Source organism: Sapajus apella, unplaced genomic scaffold (genome assembly GCF_009761245.1).
Source record: "Sapajus apella isolate SASKATOON/1434 unplaced genomic scaffold, GSC_monkey_1.0 scaffold5, whole genome shotgun sequence".
NCBI classification, from domain to species: domain Eukaryota; kingdom Metazoa; phylum Chordata; class Mammalia; order Primates; family Cebidae; genus Sapajus; species Sapajus apella.
Genome location: NW_022436945.1, coordinates 39,740,088 through 39,763,862, shown reverse-complemented (window position 1 = coordinate 39,763,862; position 23,775 = coordinate 39,740,088). Strand labels below are relative to the sequence as shown.

Sequence of the window (23,775 nt, the reverse complement as noted above, 5' to 3'; positions counted from 1 at the left end):
TACTTAGGAATGTTTTCAGTGGATTTCTCTGAACATGCTGTGGCAAAGTAGGAATTTTTCATGAACCAGGTTCTTCAGCAAGACACCCCTCCCCGGATAAGGGGACAACTGTCATGGTCCCAGGTGACCAGTATACCTCCTTGGATACTTTCCTTTTTCAAGTATTTGTGCATCTTTTGGGGCTGGGGTGGGGAGAGGAGCACCTGGAGCTGCAGACTTCAATTCTTCCATTGCTTCTCCATCAGTTGCTCATGGCCTATCACTGTTTTAACTTTTTCATTTATTGCGAATTTCAGTGGAAGTTCTTCCGTATTTGTACTCTGGGTGGGAAAAATTATCTCTGATTCATCATTTGTTTAAATGTTTCCCATTTCTCTTTCCTTGTATTATTTACTATGTCAGTACATTTTGGAATGAGATTTATCAAAGTAAAGGGATGTTTACAAACAAATAAGAGAGCCTTAAATTCCCCAGCGACCAATGGTTCTAAGGATTGGATATACATCGTGGGTTCCAGTACTGAACTGTTTAGCCACTGAAAACTGTCTTCTGTTTATATAAATCCACCTAATGCCACTAATATTTTTGCAAGTTCTGAACTGCATTCAGAGCCGTTGCTTCTGTTTTTAAAAGCTTCTACATTTCTACCTTTTTACTTTTAAGATATGTACCTCCTCCACCACCTCCAAGAATTGTTTTCTCCAGGCCTCAGGGCAGTGTGTCCTGCTGTGCCCACTCCAGTAACAGCAGTGGTGTGTGCTATTGCTACAAGAAAGCGGATGCAGTCTCAGGCTGTCTGGCAGTCACAGCAAGGGAACAGATTCCCCCACTTCACTCTGGCCTGGAGTTTTGGAGTTCATTCTACCATACGTAGTAGGAGAGACACTGATAAATGGGGAGCTTGCAGAAGAGATTGGGATGCTGAATAAATGCTGACGGAACCTAAGCCTACTTGCCCTGGGGGAGAACATGGGATCTATCTTCAAATAATTAAAGAACTTAAGAAATCAGGCATATTCTAAAGAGCTCCTAGGGTAACAGTGGCACTTGTGGAGAGGGCAAGTGAGGTAGAGAAAGGGAAAATTTTGCTCGTTATGGGAACTTATTCCTCTAATAATCAAAGCTATCCAAAGGCAGAATTATCTATTTTATAAAGTAATAAAGACGACCTTTTTCATCCATCAGGGCTTCCTTTCAACTCAGAGTCTGTGGCTACAGTGTTTCATCTTTGACAAGATTAAAGTGCCAATGCAGGACACACCTCCATTTGACTATAAAGAAGGACTCTTTCATAATATGGAATCCTCCTCCTATTACTAGGAAACTGTGACTCAGGCAACAGTTTCAGAGATGCTTTAGGGTCAAATCTTGTCCTTTCAATGGGAGGAACATGTAAAACTCTCAGTGCCGCATGCCAAACGTTATATTTACCCAATTGTCTTTCTAGTGGAGTATGTGGTTTATTCTGGTAACTACATCCAATAACCATTTTCTGCAAAGTCAGGGTGCAGGAGAATTGGCAGGACAATAGCACACGAAGGATCCCATCTGATGAGTTACCTGATGCACAAATGTTTCCACTTCCAAACAGGCTGTATTCCAAAGGCCGTTCTTAAATCTGTCAAGTGCAGGTGATAGTACACATACAATCTCGAATGACCCTCGTGATTGCAGGCAGTACAGACTGGCTTTTGCTCTGCTATACTGTCATTCAGGAAGTTCAGAATTTGAGAATTAGGCAGAGAAGCTTCTATACAGGTTTTAGGCTAGACAATAAAATGGTAGGAAAGAAAGCAGGGATTAGGAGCAAAGAGAGACGGGGTTTTTTATTTTTCTGGGTGCTTTTCAGCACTAGATTGGTTGTTTCGGCTACATATATCTCTAAACGTCACTTCCGGCTTCTGTCCTATTTTCAGATCAAAAGGAAGAAGGAAAGGGTGATTCCTGAGGCACACAGGGTTATACCAAAAAAGTGTAAGATTTCCACCCTACCCCCCATACACATACATAAGGAGGAAATCAATCCACTCTGCTCCTCCTGCTTACTCTAAACTACCAAAGCCCTGCATCACAGCTCTGCCCACTTACTTCAGCCAGGACCAGAGGTGCTGATGACTGATATATTCAGTAAATTTATACGGACACAAACTGACAGGCCCTCTCTGTTACTTTTGGTGGGAGAAAATAGTTTACTTTTTAAGACTTAATGATTTTTGATCATTTCTTCTCTGTTCAGCAGCAAGGCCCTGATAGGTCTGAAAACATGATACATCATACATGTTTATAAGCTATAACTGAGAGTCAGAACCACTAGGTAGATATTAATCATATTTCTTAAGTCTACCTCATTGTTTCCCTTAGAGCCAAAATTGCTTGTTCAGTCAATTATCTCATAATCTGTTTCTATTCATGTAGGCTTTATTTAGTCTAAAGTCAAGTCAGAAAATATATACAGCAGTGTGTACATTAACATTATATGAAGAATTTGGTTTATCCACATGGGTAGATGCCAGGGAATTCAAATTGCTCTCAGAAAGGAAAAGAAAGGAAAGAAGGAAGGGAAAATATGAAAGAATTGGAGTCAGAGTGAAACCTGCCATTTTCTCACCCCATCCCATTCATTCTGCCTCAGCACTCGGTCACATCAAGGAATCTTTTCTCCAGAGATCTTTGATGAATCTACAGTCATGGACCACATGATCATGTTTTGGTCAATGACAGACTCCACATATGACAGTGGTCCCATAAGATTAAAATACTGTTTTTACTGTACTTTTTCTATGTTTAGATATACAGATACTTACCATTGTGTTACAGTTGCTTACAGTATTCAGTACAGTTACATGCTGAACAGGCTTGCAGCCTAGGAGCCATAGACTACACACCTATATGGTGCATAGTCAGCTATACCATGAAGGTTTGTGTAAGTGCACTCTGTGATGTTCGTGCAAGGACTGAATTGCCTAACAGTGCACCTCTTAGAACATATTTTCATCATGAAACGACACGTGACTCTACTTACAGTGGAGCCTGAAGAGATGTAAAGGCTCTGATTTCCTGGGTCTCCTGTATTTAATGAGTTACGTTATTGGGATTTTCACTAGCCGTAATCAAGAAAGATGCTGGGAGAAAAAGTAGGGAAGTAGGAGCAGAAACTTGGAGTCAGACAGCCTCTGCCTGTTTTGTTTCTTTTTTTGGTATAATTGAAAAGTTACTTATACACTGCATTTCTGTTTCCTCATCTGTTAAAAAAACAAACTAGCTAACCCTGGGGATTTGTGAGACTTGAATAACGTAATATACTACTAATCTAAGGCCCCTAGCACAGTGCCTGGCACATGGTAAATGTTCAAAGAGCTGTTAGATGAAAAAAGGATTTTTCCTAAACATCTAATCATCAAAATCAGGACAAAACATAAAATCCCCACTTGATTAGCACAGAATCATGAACTCTATTTCTGGAAGGGACTGCTATACACAATCTAGTCTGGCATTTCACAACTTTTTTTTAAGCTAGGATCCTTTGACAGAATATGAAATAACAGATGCATTAAAGAAATAATGGCAGGTTGGGTATGGTGGCTCCATGTCTGTAACCCTAGAACTTTGGGAGGACGAGATGGGATGATTGATTGAGGCCAGGAGTTCAAGACCAGCCTGGTCAACAGAGTGAGACCCCATCTTTAAAAATAATAATAATAATAATGGCAGAGCTGGAGGAGTGGGCAAAGCCCCCCCTTGATTTCCTCCTATCTCGACTCCCTTGGAAGATCTGGCAGCATCTGATGCCTTCCACATTTTGAAAATGAAAATCTGGTCCAGTGCCACCATTTCACCAATAGGTGAATGGCCCAGAAACGTGAAGTTGTATTTTCAGTGTTATGGCCACATTGCAGCCTGAATTTATCTTCACCTACAGCATCATGAGAAAGAATAACCAAGACTGTAGCATGTGGGACTACATGGCAGAACACTACAGAGAAGCTTTAAAAGACCTAGAGCTTTACTTTGTCCTGTGTGAACCTTTTTTCCCCTATAGATGGTAGATGGTAGATGATAATCTTTTGGGTGGCCCATTTCCATTTTCATGTTTATTTTTCAACTGTTTCTGGTGTCACTTAAAACATTTCCTGTGAGATTCTGGTACCTTCTAACAGCCTTGAGGACAATCAGCAGCTGCATGGATTTCCATAAAACAGCTTCACCCCCTCCTGCACCCTCTACCTTTGCCTCCTCTGGTCCTATCTGATGCTAAATAAAATGCTACAATTTCTAAATGTTTTTACATTCAGGGCATTTTCCATCAACCTCTTCACTAGAGTGTCCTCTCAGGCATGTTACTGCAGTACAGAAATGTAAACCACAAAGCTGACTCAATGAAAGCCTGAAGCCAATATATTTTCTTTTTGAGATAAGGCTGTGTTTCTACAAACAACCTCCAACTTTATTTGGAAAAGAAAGGAGATATAATACAGTTTATGACTGCTGGGCTGTTTCCAAATGTGGCTAATTTCCTGTTAGGTTATTCATGTGTCTTTATGTTCTTGTGGAAAGCATAAGGTCTTTTAATTGACTTTTGGAAAAGAGGAATGTTGACTTGGGGCTGAGGGAAAAGGCGGGATTCATTTTTTTTTTTTTTTTTTTTTTTTGAGACAGAGTCTCATTCTGTTGCGCAGGCTGAAGTGCAGTGGCCCGATCTCTGCTCACTGCAACTTCCGCCTCCCAGGCTCGAGTAATTCTTCTGCCTCAGCCTCCCAAGTAACTGGGACTACAGGTGCATGCTAATTTTTGTATTTTTAGTAGAGACGGGGTTTCGCCATATTGGCCAGACTGGTCTTGAACTCCAGACCTCAGGTGACCCACCTGCCTTGGCCTCCTCAAATGCTGGGATTACAGGTGTGAGCCACCGCACCAGGCTGATGCAGGATTCTTTATCACCATGAAAGTTGCCCCAGAGCCCTAGTTTGCACTGATGATCTGGGATCCTACTTGTGTGCATGTCCATGTCCCCTCTGGACTGGGGACTCCCTGAAAGCAGAAGCGTATCCTTTACATCTCTCTCAAAGGTCTGCATACCCAACTCATGACCTAGCTCAGAGTTGATGCTCGAAAACTATTGACTGTTTACCCAAGAGACTTTCTAGATGCAAAGCAAGCATGTTGAACTCCTATCTATGTTAAAGGAAAATACATATTGTGATAGTATTCTACTGTTTAAAAGAAATATCTAGGCTGGATGTGGTGGCTCACACCTGTAATCCCAGCACTTTGGGAGACCAAGGCAGATAGATTGCTTGAGGCCAGGAGTTCGAGACCAGCCTGGCCAACATGGCAAAACCCTGTCTCTACTAAAAATACAAAAATTAGCTGGGCATGGTGGTGCGTGCCTGTAATCCCAGCTACTCGGGTGGCTGAGGCAGGAGAATTGATTGAACCCGGAAGGTGGAAGTTGCATTGAGTGGAGATTGTGCCACTGCACTCCACTTCAAACAGAAATAGAAAACAAAAGAAATATCGAATGGAATAAAAGAGTTCTATTAGAACAAAGCCAAAAGGCCCTTTATAGGAGCTCTAGTTTTCAGTTTCTTGGCCGACAGAACTAGACTAGAGACAGTGAATTCAGCAACAAATACATGTAAGAATTATTGAGCACTTAATATGTGGTAGGTGCCAATCTAAGAGCTTTATGTATCATATCTCATTTCATCCTCACAAGAGTTCTATGAAATATGCTGTGATTATTCGCATTTTACAGATGTGAAAACAGAGTCTGAAATCATTGCCCCATAGTGGTGGGATTTGAACCCAGGCAGTGTGTCCAGAGCCCACTTAGCCACTAATGACCAACTGAGTGAAATGCTTACAGGAGACAACATTTATCATAGTGAAAATACAGAAGGTTCGATGGCACTATTTCCTCTCAGACGACTTAATTGGAAGAACTGATCTCCTGCATCTTCTGAGTTTGGGAGAAAGGTGGGGAAGAAAGATAAGAGAAAGCCATCACAGCGTTAACTGTTTGTCTTTTTTCTTGTCCTGATCTGTTGAGAATTTTGTAAATCACTGGTCTATTTAATTTTCTTCACAAATTACATTTTTTAGAGCATATTACTTTTGAGTTACTTTAATCACAGTTTTACGTTTTTTAACTACAAGTTACATTTTTTAGGGCATATTGCTTTTGAGTTACTTTATTTCCCGGATATTACCCAAATGATTCTTACCACACCAGTGTGAGGATGTTAAAGGTGAACAGCATTCCCACTGGCATGCGTGGAAAAATGGAGGCACAAGGAGGCCATGGGGCATGCCCAAGGTCCTGTCAATCACTCGAGTAGACACTCAACCGTTGCCTTCTGAATCGTAGCTCAGTTTCCCATATCTACCATAAGCATAAACCTTTCATGTGCTGGGAAGCAAAGGTGAGCCCTCTTGTTCTCTTTCAGGTGTGTGGATGGCTCCTAGATCTTGACTTGCTCCCAAGGAAATATTGTGTGACTGAGCTTCCTGTCATATTGCTCCCCAGTTGACCATGAACCAGCCAGAGCCTGCCAGTGACCCTGAACCCCTGTGTGCGGTATGCGGCCAAGCCCACTCCCTGGAGGAAAACCACTTCTATAGCTACCCGGAGGATGTGGATGATGACCTCATCTGCCACATCTGCCTGCAGGCTTTGCTGGACCCCTTGGACACTCCATGTGGACACACCTACTGCACCCTCTGCCTCACCAACTTCCTGGTGGAGAAGGACTTCTGCCCCATGGACCGCAAGCCTCTGGTTCTGCAGCACTGCAAGAAGTCCAGCATCCTGGTCAACAAGCTCCTCAACAAGCTGCTGGTGACCTGCCCGTTCAGGGAGCACTGCACCCAGGTGCTGCAACGCTGCGACCTTGAGCACCACTTTCAAACCAGGTAGGGCCCCCTCAGCAAGCCAGGAAGCCCTGCCCCAAAGGGACAGCTGGACTCCCCCGTCTCCTGAGGGCTGCTTGGCCTCCAGCGTCCTGGGGCTCCGTGGAATGCTCGTTTCTCTTTTTTGTTACAACCAATGAAATGATCCATTCAAAGTAAAAAAAAAGCAGCAAGGTATTTATAGTCATGGTTCAGTGTGAGGAAACAGCATTTGGTAGAGTTACTTTATATGTGTGTATTTATGGATTTTTAAAAATTGTAGTAAAATATAATATGAAATTTACCATTTTTAATCACAATGAGTGTACAGTGCCATGGTAGTAAGTACTGTCCCATATTGTGCCACCATCACCACCATCCATCTCTAGAAATTTTTCATCTTCCATAATGGAAACTCCATATCCATTAAACATGAACTCCCCATTCCACCTTCCCCCAGTCCCTGGCAACCACCATTCCACTTTTTGTCTCCATGAATATGACTGCTCTAAGTGCTTCGTGTAAATGACATCATATAGCATTTGTCCTTTTGTGACCAGCTCATCTCGTGTGTGTGTGTGTGTGTGTGTGTGTGTGTTGAAATGTGAAATATACCGGAGAAGGTGTATGAGCAGCTTTCTCTGAGGTTCAAGGGCCCCAAAAGGATTTCCTGATGGATTTTTTTTTGTTCTTAAGTGAAAAAGCACTGCTTGCTTTTTCACTTAAGAACAACAACAAAAAAGATGTCCCGGTTTGACCCTTGATTATTAGAATTTCCTCTGTGTTGGAATTGACAAGGCACAACTGTCCTTCGAGGAGGTGTGAGGTGTTCTCAATTAAGTTTTAAAATGAGAAATTTAGGAAATTTTTGTCCTCCAAGCAATGTGCTGTGCTAACTTTGTGGACAAGTCACTGAGTTGCGCATGCACACACACGCCCACACACCCACACCGGTGGCAGGATTCTGGTGTGACTGCCACTGCTGGTGGCTGACATCACCTGTCCCATCTGGCTGCCTCTTATTTTGTCCACTTACATTGTCATGTTGCTGGGCATTGAGAACATTTAAGGTGCTTAATAAAGGGTGAACAGTCATGCACAATTATTTTGTAAGAGGAAATTTGGAAGCTGGTGTTTATCTTGGTTCCTGTCATGAAAAGGACAAGAAGCAAGTGGAGGTATTTTTTTTTAAAGTTCACATACCTTAGGTCATGAATCCAAGTCTTTGTCTTTTGGGACACTCATGGATTCTCTGACATGGAAGTTTACATCAAAAGCAATGGCCTGGGTGTAATGCTTAGCACGTGTTTTCCATGCTCATTATGTCAGTGAATTCATTTTTCTCTCCAAGATGTTGAGCCAGATGCTTTCAACTCGGGTTTTGGGGTTGTAGCTGTTATTGCTAGTGTTTAAACTAGGATGCTGTCCCTCCCCCATTTCCCAGAAGTAGATGTGGTTATAGGAGGAGCGGGTAAGGGGTCTATTTGTGACCTTTGCTGCAAGTTTTGTGCAGGTGTGAGAGGCGTTGGTGGGAAAGAAGTAGGTCTGGAGTCAAAGGTGAGGTCGATGCCAACAGGGGTTGGCATGGAGCCAGGTTCAAGAGTGGGGCCACACTAGGCAGGGGGATGAAGAGCATGAGGAGGAGAAAGAGCCCAGTAGAGCTCCCTTCACACTCACCACAGGCCTGTGTTCCTGATGTGTTGCAATTATACATTGATGCTGGGGAGCTATGTTCATTTCCTGTTGCTGCTTTAACAAATGATCACAAACTTAGTAACTTAAAACAATCCAAATTGCTGGGTGCAGTGGCTCACACCTGTAATCCCAGCACTTCAAGAGGCTGAGGCAGGAGGATCACTTGAGCCCAGAAGCTTGAGACTAGCCTGGACAGCATAGCGAGACCCCATCTCTACAAAAAATTTAAAAATTAGCCAGATCTGGTGATGTTTGCCTGCTATCTTAGCTATTCAAGGGGCTAAGGTGGGAGGATTGCTTGAGCCTGGGGGTCGAGGCTGAAGTGAGCTGTGATGCACCACTCCACTTCAGCCTAAGTGACAAAGCAAGACTGTCTCAAAAAAAGAAAAAAAAAAAAAAAACAAATTTGTTATCACACAGTTCAGAGGGTCAGAAGTTGAACACACCTGTCGGTGGGCTAACATCAAGGTGTCAGCAGGGCAGCATTCTTGTTGGCTCCAGGGGAGAATCCCTTTCCTTGCCTCTTCCAGCTTCTAGTGCTGCCTGCATTCCTTGGCTCGTGGCCCCCTCTTGCATGTTCAGAGCCAGCCACATAGTATCTTCCAGGCTCTCTCTGGCCTCTGCTTCCATCCTCACATCTCTTTCTGTGACTCTGACCCTCCTGCCTCCCTCCTATAAGGACTCATGTGATTACCTTGGGCCCACCTGGATAATCCAAGGTGACCCCTTCATCTCAAGATTCTTAATTTAGGTGGGGCATGGAGGCTCACACCTATAATCCCAGCACTTTGGGAGGCTGGGGCAGACAGATCACTTGAGGTCAGGAGTTTGGGATCAGTTTGGCTAATGTGTGAAACCAGTTTTTATTAAAAATGTAAAAATTAGCTGGGCGTGGTGATGCGTAATCCCAGCTACTCGGGAGGCTGAGGCATGAGAATCACTTGAACCTGGGAGGCAGAGGCTGCAGTGAGTCAAGATTGTACTACTGTACTCCAGCCTGAGCAACAGAGCAAGACTGTATCTCAAAAAAAAAAAAAAAAAAAAAAAGATTCTTAATTGCATCTGCAAAGTCACTTTTGTCATATCAAGTGCCATATTCAGAGGTTCTGAGGATTAGGAGCTGGACACCTTTGGGGTAATCATTCTGCTCACCCCAAGAGTCAGAGTGGGGAGACAGAAGACAGCAGTGGAAGCATTCCCTGGGGAGCAAGTGAAAACCAGCCACTCCTCCTCATCCAAGACGGCTTTGGGCCTGAGAGTGTTTCTAAAAACAGGGAGAAGATGGTGTGTGGATCTGAGGGTGAGGCCAGAAGGGAGGTGGGGAAGGGGAAGGGCTAGGAGAACACTGCTGGGAATCTGTGAGGTCTTCAGGAGAAACATGACACACTGCTCCTCAGCTGCCTGAAGCAGACTGGGAATTTCATTTACCCTCGACCCCTGCAGCCTGTGTGACCCACATATACCTCAAGGAAGCCCAAGATGGGGCTTGATGAACCCTCAGCTGATGAGATGCACATTTGGAAAAAGGCAGGGAAGAGAGAACTCAAAACTAACTGAAACTGAGTCACCTTTTTAAGCTGCAGCCTCTGAGTGAGTCCTTCACATGCGCCCACAGCAGCTCTCTAGAGAGGACGCCCCCATATCATGGAGGCATGGGCCTCAACACATGCTCTCAAGCCTCCACACTTCTGCTTCCTAAGTAGGTTGAATCCAACATTTCCAAAAATACATTCTACGTATTAGTCATCATATACCTAATATACACTCCATCGCCTCCCGCCCCCTGGACGTTTTATTGGCAAGGATTAAGAGTTTGAAACTAACCTAGAACCTGACTGTAGATCTCTCTGGGCTTTGGGCCTGTGATGGGCCAGTAGGTCCCCTCTCCCTCCCCTTAGGAGGGATATTAAGAAGAACTTAAGAAGTAGTCAATACCTCTGGAGGCCCTTGAACTTAGAAAACTAAGAGGTTGCCAGGAGGCAAGTGTTTCTTTATCTATGAGGCCTCTGGGCTGGTGGCTGCTTGTATGGGAGTGTTGTCATAGCTTTTGTTTATAAATTTTGCATTGGTTGGGCTGGCAAGGTGGCTCACACCTGTAATCTCAGCACTTTGGGAAGCTGAGGGGCAGATCACCTGAGGTTGGGAGTTTGAGACTTGCCTGACCAACATGGAGAAACCCCCGTCTCTTCTAAAAAAGTACAAAATTAGCTGGATGTGGTGGCACATGCCTGTAACCCCAGCTACTTGGGAGGCTGAGGCAGGAGAATAGCTTGAACCGGGAGGTGGAGGTTGCAGTGAGCCAAAATCACACCATTGCACTCCAGCCTGGGCAGCAAAAGTGAAACTCCGTCTCAAAATAAATAAATAAATAAAATTTTGTATTGGTTTGCTTGATCTTTCACATCACTTTATTCAATACACATGCATCTAAGTAAAATTGTTTTAAATTTTTTAATTTAATTGACATACATATTGTATACATGATATACAACACAATGTTTTAAAATAAGTATATATTATGAAATAGCTAAAGCAAGCCAGTTGACCTGCATTACCTCATATACGTACCATTTTTTTGTGATGAAAACACTTAAAATCTATGTGCTTAGTAATTTTCAAGTACACAATACATTAACTATAATCACCTTGCACAGTAATCTCCTGAGTTTATACCTCCTGTCTAACTGAAACTTCTGCATCTGTTGCCCAACAGGAGACTGAAGTCAGGACACAGGCAGACAGCATCACATCTTTAAACAAATGCTGTCTGTTTTCTCCAGAATTCGTTTTATTTGTAAACAATATTTGTCTAACTACTAAATATAAATACTTGAGTAAAACATTCCGACCTGCTGTGCATGCACGACTGGCTAAATCATTGATTCCTTGGACAACTGTTTCTGCTTTCAGACTAGAGGGCTCTTGGTTGGAATCTTCTGGCTAATTCTGTTGACTGCCCTCTTAAATGCTTATAGTCTCCCATCACTTGGGTCTACCATAGAGAACTCCCAGGGGCGTGATGGACCTACTGAGTTGAATGGCAGCCTTCCTAACTGAAAGCCATTACCAGTATGCAGTGGGGCCCCTGCAGAGGACCCATCTGGTCCTCTCTCTTGACCCAGACTATCAATGAGAGGGTGTGTGGGCGCCAAGGTTTTACTTCTTGATCCTGAGCGAGACTTACTTTAGGATCAAGACCACCTCTTCTTTGTGTAATCTCAGCATCGCATACACAGCATTTAGCAAGGATTTACAATAGGTCAGGCCCTGAATGAAAGAAAAATAACTTGTGATTGCTGCCTCTAAGGAAATGACCTTTCAAAGGCAAAAGAGAGAAGTTGAAAACACACGTGAATTGTTTCTTAGGACAAGTCACTTTGCTCTTGACTTCCTCTCTTATTTTCTTTTCTTTTTAAGTTCTGGGACACATGTGCAGAACATGCAGGTTTGTTATATAGGTGTATGCGTGCCACGGTGGTTTGCTGCATCTACTCTCTTATTTTCTAAAAATGGAAGATAATAAAACTGACTTTTCTCAAGTATTTACTACCATAAATAGAGAGTTCATTTTTCAATAATTTGAAAAGAGCCATGAATGAAAATGTGATATAATTGGCCCAAGACATACGTGGCTGAAGGCTGGCTGGGAATATTTTCCTGATTAACTTGACATCCAATGTCCTGGAAGCTTCTTCTCCAAAGGTCTACCGTGGAACCTCTGTTGACCTTTACTTCCGTCCAGGGTATTGTGTTTAGGACAACACAGCTGGCTGTCTACAAAGTGGGGAAGACTTGATTGCAGAAAGAAAAAATACAGGGGACCATAACCTATAAAAGTAGGCATGGACTAGTCTTGCTGGTCATTTCAGCCGGACTAAGCATCTCATAATAATTGTGCTTTGACATACGTCTTTACTGTGACCTTCTAACTCTGAACCCAACTTTCTCCTGGCCCCTATAGAAACCTTGTTTAGTGAAAACAAAAAACAAGAAAATAGGAGATGATCGGTGATATCTGAGATGACATTTAAGGATAAATAGGACAGCCAGGCAAAGAAAAGGGCAAGGATTAGGGTTAGGGCTATTTACTGGCAAGGAAGTTGTGGAGCAATCTCTGTCCATTTGAGGGTGAGATTTTAGCCCCAAGGGATTGTATTAATTAGGATTACATCAGGTGGCAGGTGATAGAAGATTATATTGGTTTAACCAGGTAGAAATGTTGTTGTTCTCGTGTAACACAAAACCTAGGGGTAGGAAGCCCAGGATTACTGTGATGTTGCCATGAGGCCAGCAGGAACCAGCTTAGCTTTCATCCTCAAGTTTGTCACCTCACAGTCTCAAAATGGCTGCTTGCGCCAGTATCACGTACAAGCTCCAGGCAGAAAGAACTAGGCAGGCAGGGAAAAGTACAATGTACGATGTGCCAATGGAGACATCTCCCTCCCTCCCTTACTCCCGCCCTCCCTCCCTCCTTTCCTCCCTCCCTCCCTCCCTTCCTTTCTTTCACAGAGTCTTGCTCTGTTGCCAAGCTGGAGTGCAGTGGTGCCATCTTGGCTCACTGCAACCTCCACTGCCCAGGTTCAAGCGATTCCCCTGCCTCAGCCTCCCAAGTAGCTGGGACTACAGGCGCGCTCCACCATACCTGGCTAATTTTTTGTATGTTAGTGGAGACAAGGTTTCATCATGTTGGCCAGGATGGTCTCAATCTCCTGACCTCGTGATCTGCCTGCCTCAGCCTCCAAAATGCTGGGATTACAGGTGTGAACCACCTTGCCCAGCCAACACCTCTCTTTAAAGAGCTTGTTGTGCCAATGGAGACACCCCCTTTAAAGAGCTTTCTGGGATGCCTTCCCCAGGAATTTCTGCTCATACCTCATTAGTCACTATTGTGTTATACAGCTGCCCATCTGTGAGAGAGTCTATGTGTAGTACCAGCATAAATAAAACCCAGGTTCTCTTATAAAGAAGAAGGGGAGATTAAATATTTGCTAGGCAGCCAGCCGTGGTTGCAATGGCAATCATAAAGGAACAAACAGTATACCTTCATATTTATATTGCAGTCACATTAATTAATTAATTTCCTCCCCTTTAAATGCAAGGTGGTAAATGGGCAGGTATCCTTTTCTAATAAAAGATGTAGCAAATGTCAGAAGCAATCTGACATGTCCAAGATCATCAGAAATACAATCCAATACCAATGTGAAGTCCTCAACCTTTAATACATCTTAAGAGTTCTGATCTATACAGGTGGGCCTAGACATCCAAAAAGAGCCTGCTTCAGGACCTTGTGAAACTCCGTATTTAGGAAAAGACTACAGCATGTCACTTCCCTAATAGTATAGGAGGAAAGAAGTGTAAGAAAATATAAGTATAAGAAGTATAAGGAAATAGTATAAGAAAAGAATAACAGCGCCTCTTGGAGACAGATGCTAAGCTTCCAGCTAGGTTCGTTCACTATTGCTAGTGGTTATTCACAACAGTAGATCCAGGCGCTCTGGCTCACACCTATAATCCTAGCTACTTGAAAGTTGAGGCAGGAGTATTGCTTGAGGCCAAAAGTCCCAGACCAGCCTGGGCAACATAGAGAGGCCCTCATCTCTGAAAAAGATTTAAATGTTTTTTTTCATTAGCCAGGCATGGTGTCATGTACCCGTAGTCCCAGCTACTTGGGAGGCTGAGGCAAGAGGATTGCTTGAGCCCAGGAGTTCACCGCTGCAGTGAGCCATAATTGTCCCACAGCACTCCAGCCTGGGTGACAGAGCAAGACCTCCATCTCTAAAAAAACAAAACAAAATGAAAAACAGTAAGCTAAGAGCTTTGTTCTTTGTGGGCATTGTCTCATTTCACCTTCTTACCAGCACTCTCAGTTAAGCACTATGACTGTTGCCTTTCTTTTGCAGGGGAGGACATGAAGGTTCAGAAGGTTAAGCAAACATGCCCAGTGTCACACAGCTAGTGTTCGCAGAGCTAGAGCTTCACCTCAAGCTTCTGTAACCCCAGCACCTAAATATCAAACCTAACTTCCTTTCCAGTGCTTTCCATGAGCTCTGACTCACTCTTGCAGAGCAGCCTTCCAGAGAATAGAATTCAAATTTGGACCTCAACAAAATTATGAATTATTACATGCCATGTTTTATCAAGATTGTTCATCTCCACCGTAAACTGTCGAAGTTAAATCTGCACATTCTTTTTTTTTTTTTTTTTGAGATGGAGTTTCACTCTTGTTGCCCAGGCTGGAGTATAGTGGTGTGATCTCAGCTCAGTGTAACCTCAGGCTCCCAGGTTCAGGTGATTCTCATGCCTCAGCCTCCCAAGTAGCTGGGATTACAGGCGCCTGTGACCGCACTCAGCTAATTTTTTGTATTTTTGACGGGTTTCATCATGTTGGCCAGGCTGGTCTCAGACTCCTGACCTCAAGTGATCCACCCACCTCGGCCTCCCAAAGTGCTGGGATCACAAGCATGAGCCACCATGCCTGGCCTTAAATCTGCACATTCTAAGAGTCTTCTGTATTTAAACGCTTGCAGCCCTGCCTCTAATACCAAATTCCTAATTACTACTCAGTTCATCACGATTGGTCTCATCCTGTAGATGTTTCTCTGGTCTTCTTCCTGTGAAGTGGAGTTTGCTGTCATTGTTTGGCTGTCATTGATGCAATGAATGTAATTATCCCTTTGAGCATGTCTACTAAGATTCTGGCCTTGAGTTGGCAAAATGGACTTGAATCTTCTTGAATATGGGGTAAGGGGGAGTCCTGGGAGCTTCTGTGGCATTCCAGAGCTTAGGCCTGCAAAGGAGTCCTACTGCTGAGTCAGGTGATGCAGTTTAAAATCCCAGATCTTAAAGCTGGAAGAGGGGATGTGGCCCAGTCCCTGATAGGCCAGGCGGATAAGGCATAATTAGCTCCATTTCCAAGGGAAGGTGACTGAGGCTTGGGAGCTTAAATGAAACAGCAAGGGCCATACAGCTCATGTCCAAATTGAATTCAACCCCCGCAGGGAGAAGGAAAAATGGAGTGACCCCTCTCCTCACCAAACAGGAACCTGTCCATTATTTGGACAGAACTTTGTGTCTGTTGGGGCTCTTTGTTATTCCAACAGAGAATGGCACAGCCTGTTCTTCTATAGAGCCAATTTCCAAAATTAGCAAGGAAGCTGTCACTGTCACATCTCTCGCACATGTCAGTGTAGTCAAGACGGTGATCAGCGAAATGTTTTCAATCGTACTCTAAAAACACATACAGTGCGGGAGGAGGTGGAGTTGGTTCATATTTCAGCCACTCCTGTGTTATCATATCTGAAGGCTCGCTTTAAGCTCAGATCTCCAGGCTGCTCCAAAGATGGGGATTTCTTACGGTGTCACTCTAGCAAGCTGGAGGGCAGCTTTTGATTATTTAATCATTCGCACTGTGGGGCCTGAATGTGCCATGCTCATGCCTTCTTCCAACACACTTTAGCTCCCAGCCTGTCTGCTCCCAGCCGGTGATGTAAATGTACCAGCTGCTTCCCAAGAACCAGTCCGCATCCTGTAGGAGGGGCTGGTTCTTTTCCTGGGCATAGCCTGCCTGCTCTCAGCCTAAGCCCTCTCGCCAACCATGGTGGGTCCCTGTGTTCCTACATCTGCTTATCTGAGAATCAGAGAGCATAATCTTCTTACAGGCCCGTGATTTATTAACGTGGCTTAATCTAGAGGTTCTCAGTCAAATTCTTTATGATCTACTGACTGTGGGGGCATGGCAAGGTTTGCTTAAAGGAGCTTGGCTGGTCTGGGCCCCTGTAGCTGACAGAAGGTGGCCAGGGAGAAAGCAGCACACTGCTCGGAGAATGAAGGCGCTTCTGTTGCTGGTCTTGCCTTGGCTCAGTCCTGCCAACTACATTGACAATGTGGGAAACCTGCACTTCCTGTATTCGGAACTGTGAGTCCCCTCTCTGTCCGTGCCTGTGTGTGTTTGTGTGCCTAGTGTGCTGGGGGTGGGACCCAAGTCCGTTCCCCAGCTGATATATCCATTTAGAGGAAGAAATTCCACATACACTAGATGCACTTGGACAAAGCTCCCTGCCAGCAGTTTAAAGCGGCATGCTTAGCTGTCTGACTTGACAAAAAAGCCCCGTATTACCAGATGCAGGGCTTTCTTAACAAGGCATTTTTTTTCTTGCTTCAGTGACAGTGCTGCTTTTTTCTTGGTACTCTTTTTCCTCAATAGATGCATCTTCTCTTCCCTTCATAAATACTGAAGAGCAGTTAAGAACAGAGCTTGTATGTATAGACCTTGTATGCCACTGTTGGATATTTATAATTGCAAGCAGGCATCATCCCTTTATTGAGACAACCAGTCTCTATATCTGAAAACAGGTATAGTATCAGTAAAAAAAAGGACCCTATGTATAAAACATATATATTCATCTTATTTTGATTATTGATGCTCTTTAAGCCTCTGGGATACAAAGAAACATGCCCTGAGCACACATATTTCCATTGCCTTGATTTAATGGTTAACATTTTGCCACATTTGCTTCATCTATTTTTTGATTGCATTGGTTTGGAGCAAATCGTAGCCATCGTTGACATTTCACCCCTAAATACATCATTGTGCATCTCTGAAAAATAAAGACAATTTCCTACAGGACCCATGTCCACTTCATGTGAGGAAATGCCTCATGTCACCAACCTCTAGTGATATTTTTCCAGCTCCTTGTCTTAGTAAGCTTTGAAGAAGGATTACAGACTGATGTGAATGGCTTCTAGCAATCATAGGAAAAGTGTTGCTGTGTGTGTGCCTCATGTTTGGAACATTTGCAAAAATATATTCCTGCTTACTAACCTAACCAGATGGGAAAAATAGCAAGAGTTGGCTTATGTGTAAATTGCAATCAGTGGGCAAATGAAAACAGACACTTTGACTAGAGTTTATAGAGCCCAGATCAGAAAAGCTTGGCTGGTCACATGTAGACTGTGTTACCACGCATGACTATGTGGTGTTAGCCTGTACCTCCTTTGTAATTAGCTGGACCAGCCAATTTGTCTAACACAGCAGGTGATCTTTGATAAATGGAGCTAGGTTCTTGGTAGCAGATCGTTTGTTCTGGGGACTCTGCATTTCAGGATTATCTGGTCCCATCTTATTGGAATGTAACCCCAGTCTCTAAGAGAAAGTATCTGGCTTAAATCTGAATCATGAGCATCTCTGAGGGCATAATGACCCTGCAGAAGCTTTTCTAGACAAATGGACGATGGCAGAGATTATGAGAAGGCTCCTTCCTCCCTCCGTGGATGCTGAGGTTGCAATCTTTGAAACCCAGTGCCATGGTATTCTTCCCTGCCCACCCACTCCCATCCGCTATCCTTGTTCACTGCTATATTGGTTTCCTAGGGCTGCTGTCATGAATTACCCTAAGTTGGGTGTCTTAAAACAACAGAAAATTATTCTCCCACAGTTCCGGCATCCAGAAGCTTGAAATCAAAGTGTCAGCAAGGTCATGCTCCCTATGCAGGCTATGGGGGAGAATCCTTTCTTGCATTCTTTTAGTTCTGGGGGGCTGCAGATGTTCCTTGGCTTGTGGCTGCATAATTCTACCTCTGTCTCCACCTGTCTGTACATGGCCTTCTCCTCAGTGTTCTCTTCAATTCTCTTTGCCTTCTCCTCTTCTTATAAGGATACCTATCATTGGATTTAGGGCCCACTTGGATATTCCATGGTAATCTTATCTTGAGATCCTTAATTGCATCTGGTCACATTCACAGGCTCTGGGTAGACATCTTTTGGGGGCCACCACTCCACCCACTACAGATTCCTGCTATTCCTACACAAGGATTTCTGCCATTGAGGAATCTTAACATTTGTTTGCTTTCAGTTTTATAGCCTAACTGAAGGAAGACCCTAATACCACTTAATAATTTTCTCTTCTACAAGTACATGAATCAAAGGCAAACTTTCTGCTGAATAACGGAGTGGACACAAGCAATCTATGAAAGTATGATGCCAGGGAATTGCCAGGACGGCATTTCCACATTTATCTGACTTTCTTAGAAGCTTCCAGTTGCCGTGTGTGCTTTGTGAGAGAATTCTGTGCAGCTGTTCCCTGATGCTACTGGGGATAATTAACTAATCGCTGAATTAGTGACACATTTCAGGTACTGTGGTGTTCTCTAAAGAATCCAGGCAAGAAGAACTGAGGCATGGTACCCACCCCGTAGGAATTGACAGTCTAATTCAGAAGCTGAAATTTATACACGTAAGAGATGCAAGCAATGATTCAAGGCAGATGGAAATAAGTTGTTGAAAAGTAGGTTAGGTAGTAAGTTGAGAGGAGACAGAGATTGTCCACGTTGGTGAAATTGATTAGGGAAAGCTTGTAGAGAAGCTGGGAGTTTAAGCTGGATCTTGAAGTGCTTAGAGAGGAATGAGGCAGAATCAGGAGTGGAAGGAGGAGGTATTTCAGGGATGGTGAATAGCACCAGCAAAAAGGTTGGGGGCTGACTGTGGTTGTCGCCAAAGCTTGAAAAACAATCATTAAGAACAGTAGGACTGCTGGGTCAATAGCACCCTTGGGAGCAGGGCTGACGGGTGATGGCTGCATGTCTAAGATGGAGGCCTTATCTTAACTACTCTGGGCGGTGGGATCCCAAAGGCAGTCGGAGCTTGGTGGATCTGCCGGGCTTCCTCCACCCTTTGTCTGAGCTTTGGACTTCTGGCATTGGGAGAAGCTTGCCCGTATTCCCTTGTGCTTCCAGATGCACAGACCCTCCTGGATTTTCCTTTCTAATGCCAACACACTCTTGTCTTCCTGAGTTCATGCCCAGCTCAGACACTGGAACTAATCCAGCAAATGGATTCAAATGTAGCATGTGGCCCAGGGTTCTCAAACTCAAATGCCTACAGGAGCCAGGCAGGAATTATTTTAAAATGTGCATCATTCATTCAGGCATAAGACAAAAGGAGGTGATGAGGCCTCTGGCCACTGCAGAATTAATATATAATGCCTGAAAGCATTCAAATTCAATTTAAAACAAAACAAAAAAACCTGTGTCCAATTTAGCAGATCACTTAGGCACACCTGGTTTGGCCTTGAGGGCCAATAGTTTATAACGATTTGGCCAAACCAATTTGGAATGTTGTGCCAGGCCCCTATGGACTCCCCTGGGAAAGACACCACGTTCAAAAGGATGAAGAGACCACCCAGAGCTGGCAAAGGAGACATGGGGTTTTACTGGGGGCTTACATATAGGGGAGAGAGTCCAGTGGCAGGAGGCTAGACAGGAGAACCGCCTTGCATATAGTCCAATGGCGGTGAGCTGGACGGAACTCCAACCGCTTGCAAAAGGCATGCGTTTTATACTTACTTAGGACCCTCTGCCTAACAGTCTCCCCCAGCAACCTTGACTTAACCCAAAACAAAGGGCATCGGTCTCCTATACAGCCTTCATTCCCTGGGATGGGCTGGGGGTTCAGCTGTTTCTCATAGATAAGGAATGCACCTCCTGGCTAGCTACTTCCTGATTCCTTAGCTTGGAACTCCGAACCACAAGCAGGTGTGTCTGCTATACAGGGTCAGCCTCAGGGGATGCTTAAGTTATTGCTATCCAGTGTGTTTATACCAGGGCAGTTCCTTATTTAAATATGTGCATTGCCACCTGATCCTTGATCTCGATGAGAGTGAATTTGACAGAAGAACCCTAAAACCAGAGTTTTGGTGTGGAGTCCCAATGCATAGATCAGGGCACGGGGAATCTAGGACAGCCCTCGGACTGCAGAGAGCATGCCCTAAGGATGAATGACAGCCCTTTCTTTCCCCACAGGCCCTCACCCGCAGACCTCCATGAGCATTTTTCCTGAATTTCCTAGACCCTAAAGGGAACCTGGGAAAATAACTTTCAGCATTATGGGAATGAGCACGGAAACAGCCTTCTCATCTTTCTGGGCCTCTATTTACAGGCCTGCACATGGAGAGACTTGCGGATGAAGACCTTAGAACAGTGTAGGTTCTGGGGACCAACCACATCAGAGGTGAGGGCAGAGTTTGTTTTCTAAATGCAGATTTGGGGGGCTCTAACTCCTACTAAAATGAAAATCTTTGGGAGTGGGGGTCCATCCATTTTCATGCTTAAGTTTTTCAGGTGATTCTCATGAGGCCTCCCCGTTTTCATTCTAAATAAGCTCCCCAGGTGATCCGTATGGGCCTACAATTTAAGAACTCTTCTCTCCAGCTAGAAAGCCAACTTACCGTGACTTCCGCTGTGGAAAAGTATCACTCGTCTCTGTGTCCCCACTCAGTGCTACGCATCATCAGGAACTTTTCCCCGGTGAGTTCTGAGGAGATGTTGGGGTGTAGTAATGTTTGTGTGCCCAGCTTCTGCGCGGCTCAGGGCACAATTAAGTTAAATCGAATTAAACAAATTTGCCTCATATCTTGGCCAACCCCTAAATGTTACGAGCTCTGATGAGAAAGCCCCTGGCTGGTTTCTGTGGAAGGGAGTGTTGACCTTGCTCCTAATGATACGAGCTAGGCTCATCTTAGATGTTTCCGGTTGCAGCACTGTACTTGAATAACTGGGATTGTCATTGCCCCGGTCAGTCATCACCTGGCTTTTGTTATATTTCTTTAAATATTTAAGTCTAACAAAAATCCAAGAAAAAAACTTAGGATTGGGTGGAGCGGTGCTGGTACTAGTGATGCATTTGGTTCTCCCCACGCCAAACCCTCACGAGCTATTTACAGAAAGCTGGAGTGTTTTCTTCTCCTTCCCACTTTTAATACTTTTAGTTCCTATCATTCTTGAAAGTTATTCTGTTTGTGCCATATTCCAATGGTGTGACCTGCTCATGCCTGTGGTACAAAGTCCGAGTGAGCTTTGAGCGGAAGCACCGTTAGTTGGGGACTCACTTTTCAAAGTACCTTCATTTTAGGAACACAGTTACCAAAAAGACAGCTAGGCATGGTCGCTGGAGGATGACAAGTCCTGGAAACTAGTGTCACTACTTGTGTGACTGACTTCCCAGGAAGCCGGAAAATGCTGTGCTCCTTCTAGCTTGGAGTCCGATATCTTTGGTCTGTAAGTAGAATCTCTAGAAACCATTTTCATGCTAGAATCTGGAGAGAAAATTACACTTCATTTTCTTATCCCTGTAGAGATAGTAGTACTAAGTGGGGATAGCTTATTCTCACTGGAGTTTGGGACTCAGGAGATTAAAATGAGCAATTCCAGTTTTGAAACTTAAATCATCTAGGGCTATGGAAGTGTTACTGGCGGCAAATCTGTAGCAGCCTCAATTCTTGCCACCTCAGAAGAAAGAAGTCTGCCATAAGGCAGAGTGAGAGGCTGAGGCAAGTTTTAGAGCAGGAAGGAAAAGTGTATTGCAAAGCTTTCCAGCAGGGACAAAAGGAAGTCCACTTAGAACAGGGCCAAGCAGGTGACTGGAGATCAGGTGGGTGGTTTGACCTTTGGCTTGGCATTTCATACGTGGGCGTGTTTCCAGGGGGTTGCATCTCTCCTCCCCTGTTTCTTCCCTTGGAAGTGGGCTGTCCACATGCATTGGCCTGCCAGCGCTTGGGAGGGGAGCATGCGCACTGTGTTTACTGAAGTTGTGCACATGCTCACTCGAGGGGTTTTGCTCATCAGTTGAGTATTCATATACCAGTTAAACGCCATTTTGCGTCTTAGTGCACATGCTTGAGTCTCCTCACCCAGCTCCTGAGATCCTATTAGGAAGCTCATCACCAGTTTCAGGCATTTTCTATTCACTGGGAAACTGCCTGGCCCTGGTTCCAACCAATGATTATTTTAGAGAGGCAATTAACAACCGCCTGACCATCACCTGACGGTTGCCTGACATTCCTGGTTGTGGGAAGGGTAGCCTTCCCTGCTCATGTCTGCCTACCTACCTACTAAGACAGAAGGATGAGGTCTCCTGCAGAAACTGCCAAGGGCAGTAGGAGTTATGGGCAGCCTTGTGTATGCCCTTCCTGCGAACTGTGGTGGGCCCCAGGAGTCAGGGCCACAGGAACACACCAAGCTCTTAGAACCAAGGATTCCAACCACCCACCACCTCCTAGGTTAACTGACTGGAACCTAATCTGCAGCATACGCCTCTGACAAACTGCATGGACTTCACGTAACAAGAACATTCATTTTTGGGCTCCCAGGCCCAAAGAGAGCCTTAAATCAAACCCAGCTGGGTATTCCCAGCTTTCAGGTGGGGAAGTTGCTTGCCTCTGTTTTCTATAACTGCTTCCATGTAACCATTAGGCCCTGGTCTGGCTTTTCAGCATCCGCTTCTCTGGGTCAAGGCCGTGTGGCAAGACTGGCCTTAGTAGTTCCTTCTCTGCCTGCTGACTTCAGTCACACCTGGGCCAGGTATTGAGCCATGAACTCCATGACCTGGGGAAGTGTTTTTGTATGAAAAAGCTTTGTACTAATGGAGATCCACACAGGAGGGTCAAGAGTATTGTGGTTGGATTCTTTCTGGGGTGAATGAGTCACGGGTGAGTGGGACACAGGATTGCCGTAGCATCCATTTCCTCCCCACTTCATTTCCACTGTGTTAACCGTTCCCAACACTTTCAAAGTTCAAACCAACAGAGTGAGCTTTATGGATTTGCCAGTAAACGTTTTCCACATTTGGTCTCCAAGAATGTTTCTCATCGAAACTGAAAAGGGGAGAAAGAAGTTGTTGCTGATCCCTGGATTTGTCTTGTCATGTGTTTTGAGCGTCTGATTTGGACGAGGAGCTGGAAGGAAGGAGGCAGAGTTTACAGAGGAGATGGGATAAGGTAGAGAAATCATATTCCAACAGGAACAAGCTCCAGTCTTGGGGCAAAGCCAGGGCCCATTTGGGCTCAATGACTCTTGAAGCATTTCAGTTCAGCACATGTTTAACAGGGCATTTTTCCTTGAATTTTTAGACTTGTGTATTTTGAAGGAAATTGAAGCCGCATGGCCCTCATTCACTTACACTGAACTCATCAAAATCTTGTTTTGTAATGATTCTTTGATGTCTAAAGAGCATTGTGATCCTTTTTCATGGTCTTATTTTTTTCCCCTTTGAGAATTAGCAAACTCTCTTTTGCCAGCAGTAAAGCCACTCCAGTTCCAAACTGTTCACTCCCTGGTCTAAAGTGTTCTCCTCCTAGGGAGGTCACCCTTAAACAAAGCCCAGCAGTTTCAAGATGCCACTCTGATGCTTGGCAAATTGTG

General features: G+C 44.4%; 1 protein-coding gene across 2 annotated transcripts in view; it reads left to right on the top strand.

The window, feature by feature from the left end:
* The window catches only part of LNX1 (ligand of numb-protein X 1), a 185,317-nt gene that overhangs the window by 69,441 nt on the left and 92,101 nt on the right, over positions 1-23,775 (top strand). Inside the window, exon 3 of one of the 2 annotated variants that reach the window (XM_032274174.1) lies at positions 6,447-6,912. In XM_032274174.1, coding sequence (XP_032130065.1) covers positions 6,533-6,912 — 380 coding nt within the window. In that variant the 5' untranslated portion in view covers positions 6,447-6,532. Of the gene's footprint in view, positions 1-6,446; positions 6,913-15,798; positions 16,499-23,775 lie in introns of those variants that run through there. The other variant, XM_032274175.1, reaches the window with a different exon arrangement.